The sequence below is a fragment of the Lepus europaeus genome, chromosome 14 (genome assembly GCF_033115175.1).
Source record: "Lepus europaeus isolate LE1 chromosome 14, mLepTim1.pri, whole genome shotgun sequence".
Lineage (NCBI taxonomy): Eukaryota > Metazoa > Chordata > Mammalia > Lagomorpha > Leporidae > Lepus > Lepus europaeus.
In genome coordinates, this window is record NC_084840.1 from 4,213,418 (window position 1) to 4,238,382 (window position 24,965).

At 42.9% G+C, this 24,965-nt stretch overlaps 1 protein-coding gene across 2 annotated transcripts in view; it reads left to right on the forward strand.

The window, feature by feature from the left end:
• The window catches only part of PLA2G4A (phospholipase A2 group IVA), a 150,518-nt gene that overhangs the window by 71,288 nt on the left and 54,265 nt on the right, over window positions 1-24,965 (forward strand). For both annotated transcript variants that reach the window (XM_062211524.1, XM_062211525.1), the window contains 3 exons: window positions 9,458-9,495; window positions 13,731-13,872; window positions 22,306-22,442. In XM_062211524.1, coding sequence (XP_062067508.1) covers window positions 9,458-9,495; window positions 13,731-13,872; window positions 22,306-22,442 — 317 coding nt within the window. The remainder of the gene's footprint in view (window positions 1-9,457; window positions 9,496-13,730; window positions 13,873-22,305; window positions 22,443-24,965) is intronic.

Sequence of the window (24,965 nt, forward strand, 5' to 3'; positions counted from 1 at the left end):
CCATAGGGGTGGTGAAAACAAATCACCACACAGCGAGACAGGTAACAGCAATGGATGCAGGGTACAGTGGAGGACAGAACTACGCAAGATTTTGTTGAGAGAGCGACTAGCAGGTGCACTGCTGAAGTGAGTGGTGTGATTAGTGGTTCACACCTTGGCACTTAATGCCAAGCTATTTGGTGTTTAAATTTCAGCTCTGCCTCTCACCCTCTGTTTCATCCAGGAGAAATCATTTAACTCCTCATGCCTTAGTTTACTCATTTGTAAAACGGAGATAATACCTTATACAGGAGTCATTGTGATTTATTAAATTCATTTTCTATATGAGGAGTCTTCAAAAAGTTCCTTTGAAATGTATGTTATGAAAAAACTATGCATGGATTCCAAAATTTTTTGCACCAAAAAATCACCTTTTAATTCTATTTTCTAAGAACTTTTTGAAATACCTTTGTCTATATAACATTTACATATATATTATAGATAAATATTTTAAATTATATTTTATCATATAAAATATAGAATGCACATTATTATTATATATTTTTTTAATTTTTGACAGGCAGAGTGGACAGTGAGAGAGAGACAGAGAGAAAGGTCTTCCTTTTGCCGTTGGTTCACCCTCCAATGGCCACCGCGGTAGGCGCGCTGCGGCCGGTGCACCACGCTGATCCAATGGCAGGAGCCAGGTGCTTCTTCTGGTCTCCCATGGGGTGCAGGGCCCAAGCACTTGGGCCATCCTCCACTGCACTCCCTGGCCACAGCAGAGAGCTGGCCTGGAAGAGGGGCAACCGGGACAGAATCAGTGCCCCAACCGGGACTAGAACCCGGTGCGCCGGCGCCGCAAGGCGGAGGATTAGCCTAGTGAGCTGCGGCGCCGGCCGCACATTATTAAAATATATATGTCAATTATACTGTTATACTATTCTACACATGAAGTATAGAATGACAGTTTGTTAAAAACATGTGAATACTGTACCAATATAGATGAAGACGTACTTTAGTGCTCACAACAGTGCCTGGTGTGTATTAAGTACTGTACACATGTTTCTTGATATTGTTGCTATTACACATTGAGAAAAGAGTAAGATTTCAACAGGCAAAGGCATAGTTACGAGCACTCTAGGCAGAAGAAATGGCAAAAGCCTGGAGTCTCAAAAAAAGAGCATGTTGGGGCATGGCAAGTTAACGAGCTTAGCAGGTCTGTGCAGGGGAGCGCTCCAGAAGAGCATGGAGGTGGGCAGAGGCTCGATCTGCAGGCCTCACCTGTTGCATGATGCTCAGGTGGGCTCTCAGGAAACCACTGGGGAGGGCTTGGTAAGCACGGTCAGGCCTTCCCAAAGTAAAACATTTACCTTCTGCACTTCAGTCCATGACACAGACTGATAGTAAGAGTAGACACGGTGAGAAAAATGCACTTCCTTTTCTTCCGTCACTTCCCATGTTTAGGTGTGTAACTCCTGGGCTCTACAGGAAGCGTCCACATTCCTGCAGTTCCAGTAGCTTACGTAATTATTTTCTTTAGTGTGCTTGAGAAAATAGTGGCCAAGCATCCTTTCTTCATTTCCCTGTTCTCAAGAGTCTTTTGCAGACTTTATATGAAGGATGGTCCCTTTTGCTGAAGTGTGGGGTGGCTGGTGTGGCCGTGCTTTCTACAACATTCACAGGGGTCATAAAGGGGAGCAAGTGTTGAGGCGATCATGGGAGAGTAGGGACTTGAGCCAACCTTGCAGACGGTTCTAGCAGTGTACTGTTGTACAAACAGTACTTGGACTTGGTGTAGAGAGGACAAATACTTCAAGCCAAGACATTATTAACAAAACCGCTTCCGGCCGGCGCCGCTGCTCACTAGGCTAATCCTCTGCCTGCGGCGCTGGCACACCGGGTTCTAGTCCCGGTCAGGGCACCGATCCTGTCCCAGTTGCTCCTCTTCCAGTCCAGCTCTCTGCTGTGGCCCAGGAAGGCATTGCATGATGGCCCAAGTCCTTGGGCCCTGCACCTGCATGAGAGACCAGGAGGAAGCACCTGGCTCATGGCTTCGGATCAGCGCGGTGCGCCGGCCGCAGCAGCCATTGGAGGATGAACCAACGGTAAAGGAAGACCTTTCTCTCTCTCTCTCTCTCTCTCTCTCTCTCTCACTCTCTCTCACTGTCCACTCTGCCTATAAAAAACAAACAAACAAAAGAAACAAACAAACCAAAAAAACCCTTCCAATTTCGTATTGTCCAGAAGTTCAATAAAGTCAATATGGAGTGATTTCTGTTGCCAGGGGCACCTGGAGAATCCTCACCCTTGTGGAACTTACGCTGTATTCAGTGAGGTAGATAAAAAGCAAGGTACAAAAGTAAATGGCACCACTGCTAGACGGGGACAATGGCAAGTGCTGGATGCACAAGAGCAGCACAAGAGGGTTGCTTCAAAACACTTGTGTGAAATGGAATCAATAGAGAAAACTTTTGGTCTGAAAAGTTTTGAAATTCATACGTGTGTAGGGTCTTAAAATGTTTATGGAAAATGCACATTATGAAAATATGCATGGATTTCCTGCTTTAAAAAATTATTTGTGTATTTTAATTCATTTGAATGAGAATAGAGAAAAGCAGAGTCAAACAAACAGAAAGTTATCCTCCTTCCATTGATTTACTCCTCCCAATGCTCATGACAGCTGGGACCAGGCTGGAGCCAGGAGCCCATAACTCCATTTGGGTCTCCCATGTAGGTGGCAGAGACCCACCACTTGAGCCATCACCTGCTGCGTCCCAGGGTGTTTATTAGCAAGAAGTTGGCATTGGAAGCCCTTTGAGGAGGGGTGCAGGGTGGTTTGAGGACAGTACTGTGGCACCAGCTTTCGTAGGTCCCCAAGAGTTGGAGGAAACACTGAGTGGCAGCAAGGACCGGCTGAAGTTGGGGAGCAGGAGTTTCCCGTGGGCTCAGCCCTTCCTTACGTGATGGTTTATCACTCAACTCCATTTTAAGACTTTCACTAGAGAGTCAAATAGCGGGCTGGGTCCACCTTTCTGTTTTCCTGCGGGACTCATACAGTCTGGGCTAGGCTGTGTTTGTTGGATTTGGAAGCTTAGAGAGCTTCCAGTTGTCATCCAAGAGAAGCTGGTGCGACTGCTTCTTCTGGCCCCAGGTTCAGGGTCACGCTGCCTGGGCTGGAGTCAGGATTGTGCTACTCACAAACTGTGTGGTGTTGAACCTGTGATCTCTCTCTCTTTGCGCTGCATCCTTATCTCTGAAGTAGGGTTACTTGTATTCCTAACTCCTCAGGTTGTAGGTCTGGTTAAATGCAAAGTGTTAAAACAGTGACTGGAAAGCACTGAATAAACATCATATATTCTAACTATAGGCGACCTCACTGGACTGAAACCTCCATCATGTGCTGCATGGTACTGATTTAAGGGAATATCAAGGCCAGCGCCACGGCTTTTAGGCTAATCCTCCGCTTGCGGCGCCGGCACACCGGGTTCTAGTCCCGGTCGGGGTGCCGGATTCTGTCCTGGTTGCCCCTCTTCCTGTCCAGCTCTTTGCTCTGGCCTGGGAGTGCAGTGGAGGATGGTCCAAGTCCTTGGGCTCTGCACCTGCATGGGAGACCAGGGGAAGCACCTGGCTCCTTGCTTCAGATCAGCGCAGTGCGCCGGCCGCAGCAGCCATTGGAGGGTGAACCAACGGCAAAAGGAAGACCTTTCTCTCTCTCTCACTGTCCACTCTGCCTGTCAAAAAAAAAAAAAAGTCTTTTGGGGCCGGTGCTGGGTCGCAGTGAGTTAACGCCCTGGCCTGAAGCACCGGCATCCCATATGGATGCTGGTTCGAGACCTGGCTGCTCCACTTCCTATCCAGCTCTCTGCTATGGCCTGGGAAAGCAGTAGAAGATGGCCCAAGTCCTTAGGCCCTTGCACCTGCATGGGAGACCTGTAAGAAGCTCTTGGCTCATGGCTGTTGCGGCCAGTTGGGGAGTGAACCATCAGATGGAAGACGTCTCTCTCTCTCTGCCTCTCCTCTCTCTGTGTAACTCTGACTTTCAAATAAATAAATAAATCCTAAAAAAAAAAAAAAAAGGAGAGAAGCCTTTTTGTATTTTAGATTATCGGCAGTGAAACTGAAGTCTTTTTTTTTTTTTTGCCGCTTCCACAAGGAGTAATCTACAAATTATAGGGCATTTGAAATGTTCTTGCATCTCTGAGGGTCCTCTGTTGGAGGTAAGTTCTGTCAGGGAGTAGAACATAGCCCAGTTGTTTACCATTGCATACCGGGCCTTGGGCACTTGAATAATTTTTGGAGGAACAAATAACAGAATACACAGAAAACCAGGCAAGCGCTCACATAGGTGTAATCAGAGTAAATGATGTTTAAAAGAGAAGGGCTGGAGGTTCCCACCTGGAGACAAGGAGATACGGAGGGGCTTGGGGTTGTGCTCTAGGAAATCTGCTTTGCTGTATGAAAGTGAACGACTCCTCAGCTCTTCAGAATTGCCACTGATTTCCCCAGAAGCAAAAGGGCCCCCAGATGTCAGGAGGTCACACTATGTAGAGTGAAATAAGGCGACAGGGGAATAGTGCACTTTTTAAATTCCTTTAAAACTTTCTAGGTTTTTTTAAAGTACAATTACTCTGAAATTTTTAAAAAATATTTATTTATTTATTTGAAAAGCAGAGTTACAGAGAGAGAGAGAGAGAGAGAGAGAGAGAAGGAGAGACAGAAAGAGAAATCTTCCATCTGCTGGTTCGCTCCCCAAATGGCTGCAATAGCCAAGGCCGAGTGAGGCCAAAGCCATGTTCTTTCAGGTCTTCCACATGGGTACAGGGACCCGTGGACTTGGGCCATCTTCCATTGCTTTTCCAGACACATTAGCAGGGAGCTACATTGGAAGTGGAGCAGCTGGGACTTGAACCAGTGCCCATGTGGGATGCTGGCGCTGCAGTTGATGGCTTAACCCTCTGCACCATAGCACCAGCCCCAATTACCCTGAATTTTTGAGTGATGGGTTAGATGACTCCTGACAGAAAATACTAATTTTATCTTATGAAAAAAGCTATATATATATTATATATAAAAAAGATATATATATATATATATATATATATATATATATATATATATATATATATTAGTGTCTCACTCAATCCATTTTAAACATGTAAAATTTATACCGATGTGATCTAGCTTGTGTGGTAGGGTTGTAATTTCTGCTCTGTTCTTAAATTTCCTCCTTGTGAGATTCACATCTTGTACTTTATTTTTAAAATATTTATTATCTTGCATAGGTCAGGTAAATACAGATGGAACAGAAAATATTATATAATTTTGGCAAAAGATGTGAAGAATTAAAGCACTGGACAACTGGTGATTGGTTGCTGTTTGTTGCTTCTTAGAAACTAAGTAAGAGCAGTTTTACTTTAGGGATCAGATTTCAAAATAATTTTTATTGAAGGTAAATATTGCAAATACTGGGGCACATAAGAGAAGGCATGGAGTAGTTAAGGACGTCTTTACTAAAGGATAGGTGATCAAATTTAATGTTAGCTGACTATGCATCTTTTTGGAAATAATTTTGTTAGAGGCACTAGGCATGTTGCTTTAGCTTCATTATTCTAGTGATTCTGGATATTTTCAAGAGTATTAATGATTGGCTACTTTAAAACTTACCTTAAAGTCTGCAATGACTTTTCTTTTTATCATTTCTGTTCTCTCCTCCACTCCCCCAAGTGAACATCTCCCATTGTAAGCTTCTGAAATTGCTTCCACTGTGGAAATCAGAGAAGAGAGTGTTTATTTCCACAAGGGTGTTCAGTGGGCCTAGAGTGCTTCTTGCATTTGTAATTCCTGGGAGAGGTGGAGTTCCTCCAGTTTGTTCAAGTTCCTGGCAAAGTCTCATGTGGTTGAAGAGAGCCTGGGAGGTTCAGTTGCCCTGATTTCTGATTTTCCTGATGCTGCAAGCCGTGGGGACCCCTACAGAGCACTGTGTGGGAGCAGTCTCCTGACTGCGAGTGCCTCCCAGAAAGTGCAGGTTTTTGGCTGTTCATTTGAATGACAGGTTCCAGGCAGAAGGTGTGGAGAGACTGTGAACATAGGCACCAAGTGGGAGAGGTTAGAATTCCCTCTCCACTGTGGGTGGCCCCTTGAGGCAACATGTGGAAGTGAGGATCTGAATCCAGTGACAAGGATGGTGGAGACACATCTGGTGGCATCAGAATGGCAGAGAAGTCCTGTGTCTTGTCTTCTCTCATTGTGACTTGATACAAAGAATCTTGTCGCTCCATCTGGGATCTTGAATGTCTTAGAAATGTTATGGAAGGGACATTCTTAGGAAAAGACAAACACAACTATAAACACAGCATGATTGAGTTTCCTTTTATTTATTGTCAGAACAAGTAGGTATTGGATATATTCAAACATTGGGCATTTTAAGATAAGTCAGCTTCTTTGTGACACATTCTGTTAGGAGGTAGCATAGTACAATAGGAGGCCTCTTCTGGTTTTGAATCTTTTCATTGGTTAGAAAACTCTATTGAGTTGTAGCGTTATTCTCTTCATTGCTATTCACCTGTTATGGTTTTTCCCTCTGGGGATAAAAACAGTAAATCTAATATCTTTTTTTAAAAGATTTATTTATTTGAAAGTCAGAGTTACACAGAGAGAGGAGAGGCAGAGAGAGAGAGAGAGGGAGAGAGAGGGAGGGAGGGAGGGAGGGGTGTTCCATTTGCAGCTTCACTTCCCAATTGGCCACAACAGCTGGAACTGCACCAATCTAAAGCCAGGAGCATCCTCCAGGTCTCTCACATGGGTACAGGGGCCCAAAGACTTGGGCCAACTCCCACTGCCCTCCCAAGCCATAGCAGAGAGCTGGATTGGAAGTAGAGCAGCTGGAACTCCAACTGACGCCCATATGGGATGCTGGCACTGCAGGCGCAGCCTTACCCGCTATGCCACAGTGCCGGCCCCTCTAATGTCATCTTACTATTAGTAGTGTTCATGTATTCCTTAACACAAAAGACTATGTTTTACCCGTGTCTTGTTTTTCTTAAAGATTACCAATAGTAGTTCCATTCAACACGCAATGTTTTCTAAGCCCTCTTTGGGAAAGGCTATGACAAGTTTTGAAACGTGTAAGAGACAAAATGTGCTAGGATATGTTTGGAGCAGTGCTACTATCAATAGAATAGATGACAATTGTATTTTGTAGCCAATCAAACTTCTGATGTATAACTGAACTACTATTAATCTGGGCATGTGTAATTCCATTTGTCTGGGGATTCTTCTTCCATTTGCCATAATGGTATTACGATATGCTGCTTTGACCAACACAGGTTCGCATAGTTCACAGAGTTCCGTGCAGGGGAACTGTTCCCTTGGTGAGATCATCCCACGAGTTTTCTCTCTAGCAATGATGAGATACTTCTCAACAAGAAGTGATTGCCTGATCTGCTCCAATACACACACACACACAAACATCTCACAGAGTAATTCGGCAAATATTTATTGAAAATGTGCTGTGTGCCAGAGATTGAAATAATAGATACCTGTATACACACAGAGCTTGCAGTTTTGTACAGATGTTTTTAATATATTTTACCTACTCACAAAACTCACAGAATCCTCTGTGTACTTATTTAAAACTTTTAGTAAACTCCTTCTAGTTTGTTTTGTTTTCATCCTGTGAAACCTAAAAGATAACAAAACTAATAATGTATAGCAATTTAGAGGTTGTAAAATGTCCTTTTCACATAGTAGCCTAGTTATGTTTTATTTCAAGTTATTAACCAAACTCATTCTTTGTTCTTAAGGGAACCAATATAAAAATCATAACATAATTTTACAATTTTCCAACACTGTTTAAAGCATTTTCTCATTTGGTTCTCATAATACTCTAAAGTTGCATTAAAACTAATTCCAGGGCTAGTTAACTAGTCCCGTTCATAGCTGACGCTAGGAATGGTGTTGAGAAGGTCTTTCTGGACCGCAGACTTACAGCCTCCCAGACACCTTTTTAACACCCTGTTGGCTCTGTGGATATCAGCTATTATCTTTTCCATCAAACCAAAATTGTTTCTCAGGTAGGTTGCCGACCTCTGGTGTGTTTGGATTGCTCCAGTAGTGCTGGAAAATAAAAATCCTGGCCCCAGATTCTATTGGTGAATGTTTTTTGAGCCAACCATTGTTGTCTGGGCCCTGGCTCCTGCTGCCCAGCGTGGAGGGATGTTCTATGTCCAGCGCACTAGAGAATGCACGGTCCCCAAGGCACATGGGAGGATTTCCCTCTGGGCTTTCTTTACCCTCCTGGTCACCATGGCCTCTGATTTTGTGACCTGAGGCAGTTCCTGAACAATAGCTACAACATCTTGGAAGTTCTTAGCTCTCAGGCCTTTTTGTTTTTCTCTAAGATTTATTATTTGAAAGGCAGAGTTAGAGAGAGAAGGAGAGGCAGAAAGAGAGAGAGAGAGGTCTTCCATCTGCTGGTTCACTCCCCAGTTGACCGCAAAGGCCAGAGCTGTGCCGATCCGAAACCAGGAGCCAGGAGCTTTTTCCAGGTCTTCCCTTGCGGTTGCAGGGACCCAAGTGTTAGTCAAATGGTGCAGTCTTATCTATGGCACGATCTACACCCGGGACACCATCCTAGGTTCTAGCACCCACCACCGTGGCTGGAAACCAGGTGACCCAATAGCCCAACCACCTGTGTCAGCTCCACCCCCACCCTAATGGGATTCACTGCTTCTACTTCCCTGCCAGCCCCCCGGCAAAGGTTTAAGAGGAATTGTTCCTGAACATGTGGCTCTCTTGATCTCTTTCTTGCTCTGTCTCTCCCTCCCTCTCTCTCTCTTTTTCTCTTATGCTTTCCTCCCTCTTTCCTTCTTCTCCCCTTCCCCAGTCTGTTGGGTTTCTCCCCATAAACCCTTTCCCTTACTCTGCTGTTTGGTGTGTTTTGTGGCAGCCTTATACTAAGGACTTGGGCCATCTTCTACTGCTTTCCCAGGCCATAGCAGAGAGCTGGATCAGAAGTGGAGCAGCTGGGTCTTGAGCCAGTGCCCACATGGGATGCTGGCACTACAGGTGGCAGCTTTAGCTGCCACACCACAGCACCGGCCCTGTCTCAGGCCTTTTTTACATTTTGGATTGTAACTGTGGATCTGCACTATTTCATTTTTAGTGAAGGAAGAAAATGATCAGTTAGAGATAATTCTTATGTTTGTTGAAATAACTTATCAAGTAGACTTATATCGTAAAAAATAGCAAAAAGTTACTTATTGAAATGCACCTATGGTTTATCTGTGTGACTTTTAATTTTTCATAGGTTAAAAACCAATTAAAAATTAAAGTTAAATATTAAAGTTTGAACATTAATAAAAAATAAATAAATGCTAAAAATAATAACCTAGCACTCAAAATTTATTTTGCCTTCATTTGTGGTGTATGTAACAGCCATTTAAAGACCTAATCTGATGACTGTATCTTTCTATAGGTCACTGAAATGATTCTGGAAATGTCTCTTGAAGTTTGGTAAGTAGACAGGAAACATTGTGAATGACTGCTTGGGTGGAAAGTTGTGAGCGATCCAATGATTTATTAAAGAGCGTACTTTTTACATAGGAAATGATTTGGACAGCTTTGAATATGCAAAAGAATTAAAAAAATTCTAATATTCTGTACTTGATTTCCCAGTGGTGGTTAAATAATAAATGTCAACCAGGTGCTTTATTTATTTTTTTTGTTTTATTATTAAACTTTTATTTAATGAATATAAATTTCCAAAGTACAGCTTATGGGTTACAATGGCTTCCCCCTCCCAAAACTTCCCTCCCACCCACAACCCTCCCCTTTCCCGCTCCCTCTCCCTTCCAATCACATCATGATTCATTTTCAATTCTCTTTATATACAGAAGATCAGTTTAGTATATATTAGGTAACGATTTCAACAGTTTGTCCCCATATAGCAACACAAAGTGAAAAAAAAAAATACTGTTGGAGTACTAGTTATAGCATTAAACCAGGTGCTTTATGAAAGTCAGGCACTCTCCCCAAAGGAGTGCAGTTCCCCAGGCCACAATTTTCCGTTGTTTCAGTTCGATACCAGAACATGGACATGCATGTGGAAGGAAGCTATGGTAATTTTTATAAAGAGGAGGAAGTGAAAACGTCACTTTGTTCCTAGTGCTCAGCAGGGTGACAGGTGGTTAAGTTCCATGAGGTGTGTCACTGGTTCACATCGGCCTCCCACGTGAACCTTGGAGAGCCATCTACCTGTTTTCACGTGGTGAATCTAAGGGGACCCAGAGCCGTCTTGATCTAGCTATCTCTGGTCTGAGGCTGAGCTCAGTGGATTCCACCTTCCACAGCCTGTCTCCATCTCTGAACTTCCCTGCTGATGTGGATTTTACTAAGACCACTAGTACACATTTCACACAGATACCATGCACATTAGTTTAACATTCGTGTATCTTGTGAGTTGCCTGATGTATGGTAATGGGTGCATGGGGTCCAGGCGTCTCTTTCTCTTATTTTGATCCCTGACGTCTGTTCATTTCACTTAGTGCTCAGCATAAATTTCTACCACCTCTCCTCAGAAAATATCAGAGGATACCCCAAGTTGGTAATGTTGTGCTATTTTTCATTAAGTTGATTTTTGCTTAAATGTGGTATCTTTTGGCATGAGATTAAAAGTATCTTTGCTATTTGACTGGCTCTGGTATTGATCAGTACCATTTCAAATCGAAAATGATCTTCACTGAGAAAATTAGGACAATATGGTGTGGAATAAATGAGCTTTCACAGGAACACAGCTTGTTTAAAATGTTGGGAAAACTCAGATGGTGCACGTTTATCTAGAAGTGGTTTACATTTTATGTATTACAATGAACTTTAATTAAGCCCACTTTTTATGTGTTAATTTATGTACTGACTTTAGAGTAGGAATTCTTTTTCAAGGAAAAATTCCATTCATTTAAATAAAAACATTCCTCTTTAATGCTTTCCATTAAATGTAACATAAAATCAAGAAACAACATTAATAGGCAAAGATAGTACATAAAAGAAGAATTAAATGAACCATAATCCTCTTACTATATTTATAAAATTGCTAAGCACTGTTTGAATTTTCTATCAGATGTTTAATGACACCTTGTAAAGCTCTATGTTCATTAACACTATTTTTTAAAATCATGATTCTTATTAAAAATAGTATATGACAAACAACTTGGGTTCTAGAATGAGAAATCCTGGAGTTAAGTCTACTACTTGCTAATGATGTTGATGGTTGAAAGATTTCTCATAGCTTTTTTATTCTTTGGTGAAATAAGAAAAGTACTTTATCAGCATATCTATTGTGATAAATGAGAAGTTCTTTTTAAAGTTCTTTTTAGAGTATACTACTGGAAGTGTATACTGTGTTTATGCTGGTGCTCTTTGTTGGCTAATCCTCTGCCTGTGGCTCCGGCACCCTGGGTTCTTGTCCTGGTTGCATCACTGCACTGGATTCTGTCCTGGTTGCTCCTCTTCCAGGCCAGCTCTCTGCTGTGGCCCCAGGAAGGCAGTGGAGGATGGCCCAGGTGCTTGGGCCCTGCACCCGCATGGGAGACCAGGAGGGGCACCTGGCTCCTGGCTTCAGATTGACACAGTGCGCCGGCTATAGCGGCCATTTAGGGGGTGAACCAATGGAAAAGAAAGACCTTTCTCTCTGTTTCTCTCTAAATCTGCCTGTCCAAAATAAATAAATAAATAAATAAATCTCAGCATCAATGGATAAATATGGCATATTCATATAATGAAATTACTCCGCAAGAATATATATTTGAGTTACATCTGTTTATGTAAGAAAAGATGATTCTTAAATGTAAAATATGCAGTGGAAAAATAATTTTCATTGATTGCATTTATAACAAAATTAGAAACCTGAAAAATGACCCTCAATATTATTTAAATAATACCAATTGAAAAGACTGTGGCTCAAGACTAGACTCAAAAACACAAATCCATTATCTTTGATGTGTATGATGTGATTATTATTGTAATTGAATTTAATAAATGTGTAACTCAGCGATTTGCCATAATTTAATGATCATTTGCTGATTGTTGGATAGCGTGGTTAACTGATCATTTGGAGTCCATGACTACTTCCCTTAGAAATCCAGGAGTAGAATTTGTAAATCAAAGGGATTGTACATTTTAATTATTTTTGGTGCTCATTGTCTAATTGCTTTTCAAAAGTGTTTTGCAAATTTATCTTCCCAAAATGAATTATGGAAATAATAGTATTATTTTCCTTTTCCAATACTGGAAAATACATATTTGAAATATTTTAAAAAATCATTAATTAATTTCATAACAATGTTGTTTAAATTTGCTAATGAAATTAAATATTTATTTTTATATTTTTCATTACTTATCAGACTTCCTCTTCTGTGATTTACCTATATGTGTCCTTTGGGAGTAGAAACTAATCTTGTTGATAATGATCCAGCAGTACTATAGAGCACACAGTCCAACGGCTTTGCAATCTCTTTGCTTATGCTTTATTTTACAAGAAAGAAATATAGTGAGCTAACAAACATGAGACTTTAATTTATTCTTAAGATAAGGACTTAACATTTATGTGTAATCAATTATTTCACTGGTGATATTCTTGGCTTCTCTGTTTTGGATTTATTCACATCCCAACATAGATTACTAGGTTGTTTTTTTTTCTCTCTCTCATTTTTCAATCAGTAGCTGGTATGTAGAGTGCAGTATTAGGGCCTGTCTTATTCATGAGGCCTTGCTGCCTGTCTTTGTGGTCCTGGCCTCCCACAATATCAGTGTTCTGACTGAAGACTGTGTGATAAAGGGCCATGTTTGCTCCCATCGCTGTGGCAGTGGTTCACATACAAGTTACCATGTTTTGTCTCTGAGGACTCATTGCCGTTTCTGGAAGGGAAGAGGACATATAGCTTAAGTCCTCCAGCTGTGTACTCACCGGGGGTCACCTCAAGTCAGAGCGGGACGTCTTAGTCTCTTTTCCGTTGCTACAGCAGAATACCAGGGGCTGGGTCATGGATGCAGAGAAGTGGTTCAGTTGGCCCACAGTGTTGATCTCCATCCACTCCACCTCTGGTGAGGGCCCCTGGGCTGCACTACAGTGTGGCAGAAGAATGAATGGGAGCAGCCTCTTGTGCAAGGGACCCCCTGGTGAGACAGGGACCCAGAAGGTGGGAGGGGCCAGTCTTGTTCTTCTGATAATAATGGACTCTTGTGGGAACAGGCTCCCTCCCCGAGACCAGATTTAATCTCTTCTTACCTAATGTCTCCATGACTGCTCCCACTTAGAGGTCCCACCACATCAACAGGGACTGTTCCCAGGACGTGAATACTTGGGGACTGTAGAGAAACCATCCATTGGAACAGGCAGCTTCTGATGGTGTTTCTGCAGGTGTCTTCCTTAGAGGGTAGGGCTTGACGTGTTAGATGGTTCAACGGTGGGAGGAGTCCTGCTGCAGACAGACAATGACCGGATGCTTTATAGAACGTCCCAAGGTCTTTCTGTCATGAGAGACCATTTATCAGGTGCAGTTTGCATGCTTTGTTTGTTTCTAAAGCATCTCATACTCCTTTTTTTGGATTTTTTTTCCTGAGAACATGCCTCAGAGCATACTGCTTAGCGATCGTTGTATTAGGTCCTTCCTGGCTGGTGGGGACAGGGTGGATGTGAAGCAAGGCCACTGGGGACTCTGGCTCACGGCTGTCTGTCTGTCTGTTTATTGTAGTTCAAGTCCAGACCTCCGATTCAGCATGGCCCTGTGTGATCAGGAGAAAGCCTTCAGACAGCTGAGAAAAGAGAACATAAAAGAGAGCATGAGGAAGCTCCTGGGTCCAAAGAAGAGTGAAGGACTGTATTCCACACGCGATGTGAGTTGGACACTGTTCACATGTTCTTACAATGTAGTGACACTTCTGTTTGGATGCTTTCTTCAGAACTTTCACCCCAATACGGCAGTGTTGGATCAAGCATTACTCCTTCAGCGTCTAGGTAAGGCAGGTAGTTCACCAATGAAACTGAAGAGGGCCGTCTCGAATGCTTCCCATGTTTGCAGAGGTTCATCAGACACCTTATTTTTGTTTTTCCTTTTTTAGAGCGGGGTCAGGTTTACAGGAGAACCGAGCAGGAACTATGGAGAGTTCTGTCATACTCACTGTCCCCACACCCGCACTAGTGCCTAACATGTCCCCATGTTAGTTAGAGTTCTCCAGAGAAATAGACCCCGTAAGGCAAATGAACAAAGGTACTTCAAAAAATGTGTGGAGTGAAAATGGAAGAAAATGTTGTTCATTTGAGAGAAGGGGAGAAAGAGACAGAGAGGAAGACAGAGGGAGCTCGCATCTGCTGGTCTACCCCTGCAATGCCTGCACCATTTGGGGCGGGGCCAAAGCTGGGAGCCAGTAACCCAATCCAAGTCTCTCACGTGGTAGCAGGGACTCAGCTGCTTGAGTTCTTGCTTGATGGTTCCTGGGGCCACATTAGCAGGAAGCTGGACGTGGGAGCAGAGCTGGGGCTCAGGTCCAGGCACTTCAGCATTGGATGTGGGCATCTTAACTACCAGACTGGATGCTCTTGTACCCCACACCCCATCCTTGAATTAGCACACCGGTCACTTCTGGAACCTTCTCCTTCATCAACTCCTGCCTCCCTCCCCCAGAGTCTCAGTTAGGCTTCATTTATATTTCCACATGGCACATTCCTGAATTCTCAGCATTTGCTTCTCAGCAGTTGTACTTAGAAAACTTGTGCAGACTTCGTGTCTGTTTTCTCCATCAGAACAGCATGCGTGTTCATCTCTGTGGTCCCAGAATCCAGCGTGAGTCCTAGCCTGGTGAGCCTTGGTGGACAATGTGTCGCAGGAGACAGGGTGTGGAAGTAGGCCGTGGTTTGGTATTGATGAGTGTCAGTGAGGTGATCAGGGCCTCGGATCCCAGCAACCCCAAACTCAGGTTGTTAGAAAGCAGAGGTTGAGGAGAGGGTGTCAGCAAAGACCCCAGCTGAAATGGAATTAGAAATATGCAGACATCTTGTGGCCTTGGTCCTTAGGTTCTTCTAAAGGAGTGCTGTGGTCCCAGCCCCTAGGCACTCCTCTATTGTGGAACGGGGTTGGAAGTCTTCCTGGGAAAATAAGACTTGGCTTAATTTATGTCCATACAAATGAGAGTATGTTAGCTCTTCTGCACCTGATAGGGAGTGAGGTAATTGTGCCTCAACTCTGGAAAATCTGTTGGAAATAGGAAATATGTGATTTTGGAAGTTACTTCTAGAATTAAAATTTTTGTTATTGCTGTTTGGGTTTATGCTTTTTTTTCCCTTGTCTTGATAATCATATTTGACAAAATCAGCACCACGCATTTTCATAAGAAAAGTAAAAATTTTTTTTTCTGCCTTTTTGTTGGCTCCTGGTCTCTGAAGCTCCCACTTGTCTTGCTCCCTGCCTTCATCTTCACTCTGTCCAGTCAGGTTGTTGGCTCCTTGGGGTACACGGGGGAGTGGACTGTCCTCAGGAGAACAGTTCTCAGGGCTCCTTATGGAGACAGCACCTGTCTGGTTTGCAGTTATCAGCACATGGACAGCATTTGGTTTAGGACCTCAGTGTTGATTAAAACAATGATTTTAAATAAAAATAAATTTTCAAAATCATAAATTACATTAATTTTTAGCTCTGTGTCTTCTGAATGAAATGGAGATAATGTCTCTTACAGGGATAAGAGGGTGGGTACTAGTGCTTACAAAACATTCAGCAAAATGTGCAGGGCACATAGTAATTACTCAATAAAACAGTAGCCATTAGACATACTCTTGGGTGCTGCTCTTCTGTTCATAGCAGCCAGAGGCAGCAGTTGCCTAACTCAATAACCTGTGTTTTCCTGCCTAGATAATGAACTAGTCAAGTAGTTAAGGTTTCTGGTAGCTCAAGAGTGTAAGATTGCAGAGTATGAAGATTTTGCTATAAGGTTTATTTCGGTGGAGGTCGGCTGTAATACGCAGTCCTCGCTCAGAAGGAGAGGACTGGGGCGTTCTCGTCTCCTGTCCGGTTCCTCAGCAGCGAGCTGCTATTTTTCCACACGCTGCGTGTGCAGTGAAAGTCGTTTCTTCTCACTTCCCGTTTTCTCTTTCGACTTGGTGGCCGTGGAATTCGGAGCTGCTAAGCAAGCCTGCTGTGGGAGTAGTTTGTCCAGCTGTCATTCTCCGCTGTGGACTCAGACTGAAGTGGTTCCCAGGGAGAGTCTGAATGGGAGAGCGTGGCATCTCTGTCCTCGAGAGGCCGCTTGCAGTTTCCGTGGTAGTAAAGCAGCTTTGGCCCATGAAGCCTCCGGGTTGCAGTCTCTCGTGTGAGGGAGAAATGTTTACGTGGGGCAGAGTCGGTTTGGGAACTGGATTCTGGAGATTGGAGTGGTAGGAAAACGAGAGACGGGAATGGCCAGCCTTAGAGTCTGCGAGAAAAGCTGCTTCTTGGGGAAGACTGGGGGCACTGTATTCCAGGTTTAACAGAGGCAACTGGGAACCTTTGGATGAAAGGCGAGGCCAAGCGGACTAAAAGATGTGTGCTCAGTGCTGCTCCACATCTAAGTTCACGGAATACATTAGTGAAAGCCCAGAGAGGAGAGTGGAACCAGTGAGGGGCGGGGCACGCGGACCTCTGAAGGAGGGAGCTGGCCTTGAGTTGGGAAGAGCGATCATTCCTCTGCTGTCTGCTGTTTCCTCTTGCAGCATGTGCTTCCTCCGTTTCTGCCCTCATCCTAGGGCCCTTGGGGCTGTCGGTGCTTATTCTTCTTTTGGGCCGTAGACATGGAAGGGCACACAGTTGAGGGCTCCTGTTGGTGGAGTGCGGGACAATGAAGCCTTCCACGGGTCAGGCTTCAGGACTCATCAGGTGGGGTTGATGTTTTCCTGTTGGAGGCGGTGGAGAGAAGAGAGAGAAGAGACCCAAGAGGCCCAGACTCTAGTCTGTAGGGGCGTGCCCAAGGAGGGGCCGAGGGCCCAGGCTCTGAGGTGCACAGAGCTGCTGGGGAAACAGGATCCGGGAGGAGCAAACAGATCCGCACTTGTCAGCAGCCGTGGAGGAAGCGGGCTGTGGTGGCAGGTGTTTGCTTACTTTGAGCAATGCGTTACCTCCCTCGTGGGGGTGGGTCTCATCCATTCAGCTGAAGGCCTCCCCCAGCAGCAGGAATTCTCTGCATCTTCAGCCCTCCTGGGCCTAGAGCTCGCTGAAGGTTTGGACTTGCCAGCCTCCATAGCTGTGCAAGCCAGTTCCTTGCATTACATCTCTTTCTGCCTGTATTCTCGCCCTATTAGCTCCATTGTTGTTGTTTCTGAAAACTCTGAGTAATACAGGGGCCAAGAAGACAAATGTCTTTATGTAATTGTCGGATCTACGGAAACCTAAAAACTTAAGCTCTTCAGAATTTCCTTTTGCAAGGGAGGAAATTAGTAATATCTGTAAGCCTCGGTATCAAGACAGAATTCCTATCTGTAAGCCCATGTATCAAGACAAATGAAATCAAATCATGGGGTTTGTTAGTAAATGAAAATTCATTTCCTGTATTCACATGAGAGAAGTATGAGAATATTTGCTGACATCATTCATACACAAATACTCACGATATTAGGTCTAAATATAACTTAAACCTTCTCAACAATGTTTATTTGATTCTATTAGAATTAGCGCCAGGGCTAACAGCTGCCCCTTATAACTTCCTAATTGTTTTGCTGTATCAGAATGACCAAGACTATTAAAACGTCCAGACTTAGCCTGCATTTACACACATTGCATAACATTGTACCGATACTGTTTGAAGTCCTACGTGAATCTGAACTGTGATTTGACTAAGCATCCAGTGGATTCTCTCAATAAAGTTTACTCCTTTTATCTGGGCAATGATACAGCAAAAAGAGCGTGAATACGCACGCAGTCATAGCTCAGTGCACATCCTCCTTGTACTATATATTCGCTTCCTATCTGTCGGCAGGTGGCACATGTGCTCAACTCCTTTGAAAATGGAAAAGAAAACTGACTTCCTTGGAGGTTTTGGAAGAGTAAATAAATGTGTGAAAGTGTATGTGAGGATGCCAAGTACATAGTATGTTTGTGATGTTTCTCATTTCCCATTCTTTTTTATTGTTCATAAATACCTATAATTGTGTACTCTTTACACTTATTTATGAATTATAATATCTAGAATGCTGTTAATTTCTATGAGCTGCCAAAAAAAAATCCAGACACCACCTTCTTGTTTTGTGACATTGGAGAATTTTTCTCTGTGTCTCAGTACTTTAAAGAGAGGGTCCCTGTATACATCTGATGGGATTGTATAAATTAAATTATGTATGAAAATAGTCAAATTCACACACTGAATAAATGAAGGTAATTATAATCTGACAGCCCATTATTTGATTATTGTACTATCATGTACAAATATACGGCATGTTCTTTCACTTGATAACAACCCAGGTATCTGAGTTTTCTTATCCCAAATCCTCCTTTAAAGACTACAGATGGCTAAGTGGTGTATGAAAATAATGTCCATTGTCACTAGTCATCAGGGAAATGCAAATCAAAACCTCAATGAGATATCACTTCACTTCAATAGAATTGGCCGTTATCAAAAAGACAAAAGATAGTAAGTGTTGGTGAGGAGCAAAGGGAACTCTTGCACACTGCTGGTGAGAATGTAAATAAATTAGTACTGCCATTGTGGAAGATAGTGGGGATTATTCAAAAAGTGAGATTGAAACCACTGTCTGATTCAGCATTCCCTCTGCTGGAAATATACAAAGGAAAATGGAATCTACCGGTCAAAGAGACAGCTGCACTCCCATGTTTATTGTGGCTCTATTTAGTCACCAAGAGATGGAAACAAACTGAGTGTCTATCCACTAATGAAGCAGTAAAGAAAACGTTGTACATATGCACAATGGAATATTACTCAGCCACGAAAAGGATAAACTCTGGTCATTTGCCACAACATGGATGGAACTGGAGGCCATTATGTTAAATATATCCTCTCCTCATATGTGGAGTCTAAAAAATAGCTGATCTCATAGAAGTTAGAAATTTGGTGATGATTCCCAGAGGCTGAAGAGGGAAGTGAGGAGGGGATGGTCGAGAAAGGCTGATTGGTGAAAACAAGGTTGTGATCAGATAGGAGTAAGGAGTTCTGGGGCTCTATTACACAGTAGAGCAACTATAGATAAGCTAATGTGCTGTATATTTCTACATTAAAAAACTAGAAGGTAATATTTTGGATATTTTTGGTATAAAGAAAAGTGAAATATTTGAAATGATAAATATATTTATCCTGATTGAACTTTATACCATGTATACATGTAAGAAAACATCGTAAGGTATCCAATAAATAGATACAGTTTTATGTCTGTTAAAATTTGTTTAAAAATACAAAAACAAATAATGAGAATAATGGGTTACCTAATGTATGAATTCCAGTTGAACAGGAGGCTATTTCCAGAATATTCCAAACAACAGAAGATGAACTGTTATATGTGTGTATGGGACTATTGGTGAAAGAAAAACACATGTAGGGAGTTGCTGTCTCAGGATTAGATTCTTATGTTCATTTTCAAAACTTCTCTTATAAATCTCCCTCTAGATTATGCTGTGGACTGTGGGTTGAACAGTGTGATCAGTTACTAAGAACTTAGATTATTTATTTACTTATTTTCATTTTATTTGAAAGGCAGAGGTAGAGACAGGGAGAGAGAGAGAGAGAGAGAGAGAGAGACAGAGCTCTTCCACCCACTGGTTCACTCTCAGGTGCCTACACCAGAGTTGGATCAGGCTGAAACCAGGAGGTTGGAACTCCATCTGGGTCTCCCACATGCGTGGCAAGGACCCAAATACTTGAGCCGTCATTGCTGCCTCCCGGGATGTGCAATAGCGGGAAGCTCATCAGGAGCCGAGAAGTCAGCACTTGAACCAGGAACTTTGGTTTGGGTGCTGGCATCCCAAGTGGTGGTTTAACCACTGCAGCATGCACCCGCCCACTAAGAACATTTAACAGTTCTATTTAAATTACCTTATTGATACTGGGTTTGTTACATTTAATCATACAATGTTATGATTGACCAAACCAAGAGACTCATGTGCCCCTAAATGAGTTTTGAATGATCTTCTGGGTTAGGCCTTGTGGGTCAGTAGTTTGTAGACTGCCACTTGGGATTCCCAAAGCCCATATTGAGGTGCATGTTGGGAGGCAGCAGGCGATGGCCCAAGTGCTTGTGTCCCTGCCACCCACGTGGCAGACCTTGATGGAGTTTTTGGCTCCTGGCTTTGTCTTGGTCTAGCCTTGGCTGTTATCATTTGGGGATTGAAACAAAGGATGAAAGACCTCTCTCTGTCTCCCTCTCAAGTAGATGAAAATAAATAAAGATAAACATTAAAAAATAATCTTCCTTCTTTTCCAATATCAATCTTACTGTTTTCTTTTTGCCTCAAATTCCTTTATAATGCCATTTCATGCCAACTCCCTAATACATTCCTGCTACAATAGTAAGACTGGTTAGTGGGTCTCTAAATCGCACACCCTTTCCTGCTTCTGCTTGTCTTATATGGTACTGTGCACACAGCAGTGGTAAGTATTTGGTGGTGGTGGTGGTGGTGGTGGTGGTGATGATGATGATGAGGATGATACTGCGTCAATCCTTTGTTAAGGCCTTATTCAAATCCCTCTGCATTGTTTTAACTTCTTGTCTGTCTTCTTCACATCTACTGTTACAATTAATAACCCTTTTGCCCACACCATAGCCCACTGCATTTTCCTATCCTAGTTGATTTCCTCCAGATGTGCGTCCAGGAATTATAGACTTTACGTAGTTTCTCACCTTAAATTTAATGTTTGAGGGTAATGTATTTATATATACATGGATTCAAAGCCATTTGAGTTACTCCTTCATACTGATGGGGTAATATTTTAATTGTGTGGTCTCTAGCTTGCATTCAGTTGGAAGCTAGGTATCATGGATTTGAGGCTACCTGGTGTTAGAGAAGTGCTCTGGATTGGGAATCCAATCCCAAGTATCCTATTCATTGGCCTACTTGTAGTAAGTATTGACTTCTAGACTTCCTTTTCTTTAAGAGGCATGGGATCCTTTTGGCTCTTCTAGTTGTAAAATACTCATCCTATGAATACATAGCATTTCAAAAAGTCCATGGAACACAGAATTAAAAGATAATGCATATTTTCTGTGAACATTTTGAAGACCCTTTGTACACCTATACCTCATACTGCTAAGTGGATACTTAGGAGTCAGATTCCAGGCACCTGAAACACAGTACAGGCATGCTGTGTATTCAGCGTTGTTTCTAAGGTTGAGTGCACTATTTCCCACACAGGTGGTATTGTGCCTTTAAATTCTCATCCTGGGTAATGACAATGATGATGTCCTCTGCTTTGGTACAAAGCTCAAAACCTGGCCAGTCTGGCCACCCTCCTTCTCCTCTTCTATTCCTGGTGTCAGATCCCTTACCAGATGTTAAAGGTGGGGCCGGCGCCATGGCTCACTTGGTTAAACCTCCGCCTGCGGTGCCGGCATCCCATGTAGGTGCCAGTTCTAGTCCCGGTTGCTCCTCTTCCAGTCCAGCTCTCTGCTGTGGCCCGGGAGTGCAGTGGAGGATGGCCCAAGTGCTTGGGCCCTACACCCACATGGGAGACCAGGAGGAAGCACCTGGCTCTTGGCTTTGGATCGGCGCAGTGTGCCAGCTGTGGCAGCCATTTGGGGGGTGAACCAACAGAAGAAAGACCTTTCTCTCTGTTTCTCACTGTCTATAACTCTACCTGTCAAATAAATAAAATAAAAATTTAAAAAAATGTTAAATGCACTCCCTGTCAATGTAGCTTGAAGGCACTGTGCTCTCTAGATGACAGATCATCAGCTACTGGAGCTTACACAAGCAGCATCACCCTTTTAGGAATTTCACCTGCAAAATGGACACACATTACCCTTCTACTTGCTTTACAGGATCTCTCAGAGAATTAAATAAATCAATGCACCTGAAAGAAAGCCAAAACTGGCCAAAAGGTGGCCAAATATAGAATAGCATTGCTGCTGTTGTTATTATTAAAGTAAGTTGGCCAATGTAATAATGTCTGCTTTCCTATAGACTTGATTATCTTATGTGAACAGTATTTTCTGCTTTTAAAAAAATTACACATAATAAAGGTATAAATGAATTTACATTTTTTAATAACAAGGTGGAATGTATACCACAGAAAGTGAAAGTAAAAGGTAACATATGCTATGATTTCTACTGTGCATACAATCTCTGTGTTGCATCCTTCCAGGTGCCTGTGGTGGCCATACTGGGTTCAGGTGGGGGATTCCGAGCCATGGTGGGATTCTCCGGTGTGATGAAGGCACTATATGAATCAGGAATCTTGGATTGTGCTACCTACATTGCTGGTCTTTCTGGCTCCACATGGTTAGTGTGCATTTTTAATGTTAGTTCTGTCATTCTAAATGTTTAGGATTTCTCTAACTCAAACATTAGAAAAGAAAAAGGATTTAGAAAATTTAACTTCAAATTCCTGAAATGGTCCAGCTTAATGCCATAATCTACTTAAAATGTTTTTTTAAGACAAATGTATGTATACCTGATAATGACTTTTGCCATGTATGTTTACCCCTTTTAAGCTTGTTTGTAACATAAAATGTCATTAAAACATAAAATTTTCCAAAATTGTATATAATTCTAGATGCATATCACAGAAATGGGATAACACACTCCACCCATAATTAATTTAATCTTCCTATTATTTGCTGATGTGTAGTCCTTCCTTCAGCGAACATGTCTAAGTCTACATGATTCACTGTGTATTCATTTTCTTCTTTAGGGCAAATAGAAAGAAATGTAAGAAGTAGGAAAACCACTTTTGAATTCAGAAATGCAATAAATTTTATTGATTTGTATCTAATTAAGCATGAAATTAGCCCTTCGGATGTGTTGAAGCTCTGCTAGACGTGGAGGGAGTCATAACATCTGCATGAGTAATATTTCTATCCCATAGATTCGCCCTTTCCACAAATAGAACATATTGTGAAAGAAGGCAGTATATACTCTAGGTTTGCCTGCCTCACATAAGCCCACTGGAAATCAAATAAAAGCCTTTGCTCAGATGTCTTAGATATGAATAACACCTGATTATCACAAAACTTCTGACTCAAGACCTGAGTCCCTCCATCATACGAAGCTCACCTATCATCCATAGTAGTGCACAGGTCAGTGCACAGCTTAAAGTCTCTGTGTCATTTTTTCCTGTGACAAGGCTACAGGTGGCTTCATTTCTCAGAAGAAGGAAATTGCACTCAGAAGCGGAGCGACCCATCCTAGATCATTAGCAGAGTTGGCCCAAAACCTGGGCGTTTAATACCTGCCTTCGCCTGGACAGCTCTGTAGGCTGTGGAGAGCTTCAGGTGCAGATAATACGCAGTTCATGAATATTTTGGATTGGGTTCTTTAGTGAAGCCATTGTTGCTGCCTCCTTGTGAGTGGCCCCTGCGTGATTTACCTCCTCTGAAAGCAGGGTGTTGCCGATCATTATTTTCTCCCTTGCAGGAAAGAGCAGGCACCTGCCTGTTGAGTGAGTAATGGGATGGGAACACTTGGACCTTTGCGTTGATTCGCCCACTCGACTGTTTTGTTTTCATTCTTTGGGTGGTTTTCATTCCCTGTGCTTCATAGCTGTTGGGTGCCTGTTGCCCGTCAGTGACTAATGGCAGCAGAAGCTCCCTCTGGGACTCATGCAGAAAGACCAGGCTGGAGCGCCGACGGGCGTTGTCGTCCTGTACCTTGTGGGCTTGAGCAGGCTGCAGGCATGGCTTTGGTTATAGGTTTGAGCAACATCTTACATTCTCTTCTCAGGGGTTTTGGGAATATGTCCTTTGAAATGGAGTTAAGAGAATTTAAGTGTGCAGACACATCTGTGTATCTACAAACGGCTGTCTTCAAAATCTGGTTTCCTTAAAGTGACTTTCCTTTTTTTTTTTTTTTTAATTCTGTTGCCTTGAAGACGCCCCACTCCTCAAGTCCTCACACTAGGTGTTCACTGGCCGGCTACAGATACTGAACTTTCAAATGCAGTGGTGCTTTCTGCAGTTCTCATTTCCCTTGGCTTCTTTTTTTTCTGGCAGGCAGGGGCTTAGGCTTCCCCACATTGCCTGGTCCTTTTGTATCCACCCTAGGCCCTGTCAGGCTCTCTGAGTTTGATCTCCTCTTCCAGTCGCTCATCTGCTGTCCTCACTTCTTCCAGTCCTTCCCGTCTGACTGCAGGCGTCCCTCCAGGACCTTGCTCTACCCCACGTCCTTCCGTGGTAAGTCCAAGTCCTGCTGCTGCAGCTACTGCTGTCAAGAATTGGTGGACCCTCAGAACTTCCAAAACTTTAGTAGACAAAAGAAGGAAGAAAAACCTTAAGGCACACTGTCTGGAAGCTGCCAGAGAGGAGAATGATGCAAAAGACCAGTTCCAAAGGGCAAGGGCAGAGAGGGTTTCACGAAGTAGGATTTTAAGAAATAGGATTGAAAATTTGCAAGAATCTTAGCTTAGGCCTAGGTTTGGCGAGCATTGGTGGTTTTAACAAGAGCCATGAAGTTAAAGTAAATAAAGGGTAATTTTGACCATGCAGTTGTAAAAACAAAAAGGGAATAGAAAGTTATAGAGAAAACTGTGGGAATGAGCTGTGTGTGATTTCAGGCCCTGCGGTTGCAAAGGAACAGCATGAGCAGTTGCTGTTTGCAGAGTTCAGGGAAAAGTTTCTATTTGTTTTGTTCTTTATAATGTAAGAGTCTTGAGCATTTTTGTAGAAGTATGAGATAGAGGACACTAGTGGGCGGGAAAGGTGGAGGCAGAGAGACAGAGGAATCGTAGGTAGGAAAAGACTCAGGCAGGCAGATACGGGATGTGAAGAGCTCGAAGGGACAGGTGAAGTGTACACCGCGGAAGGAAGA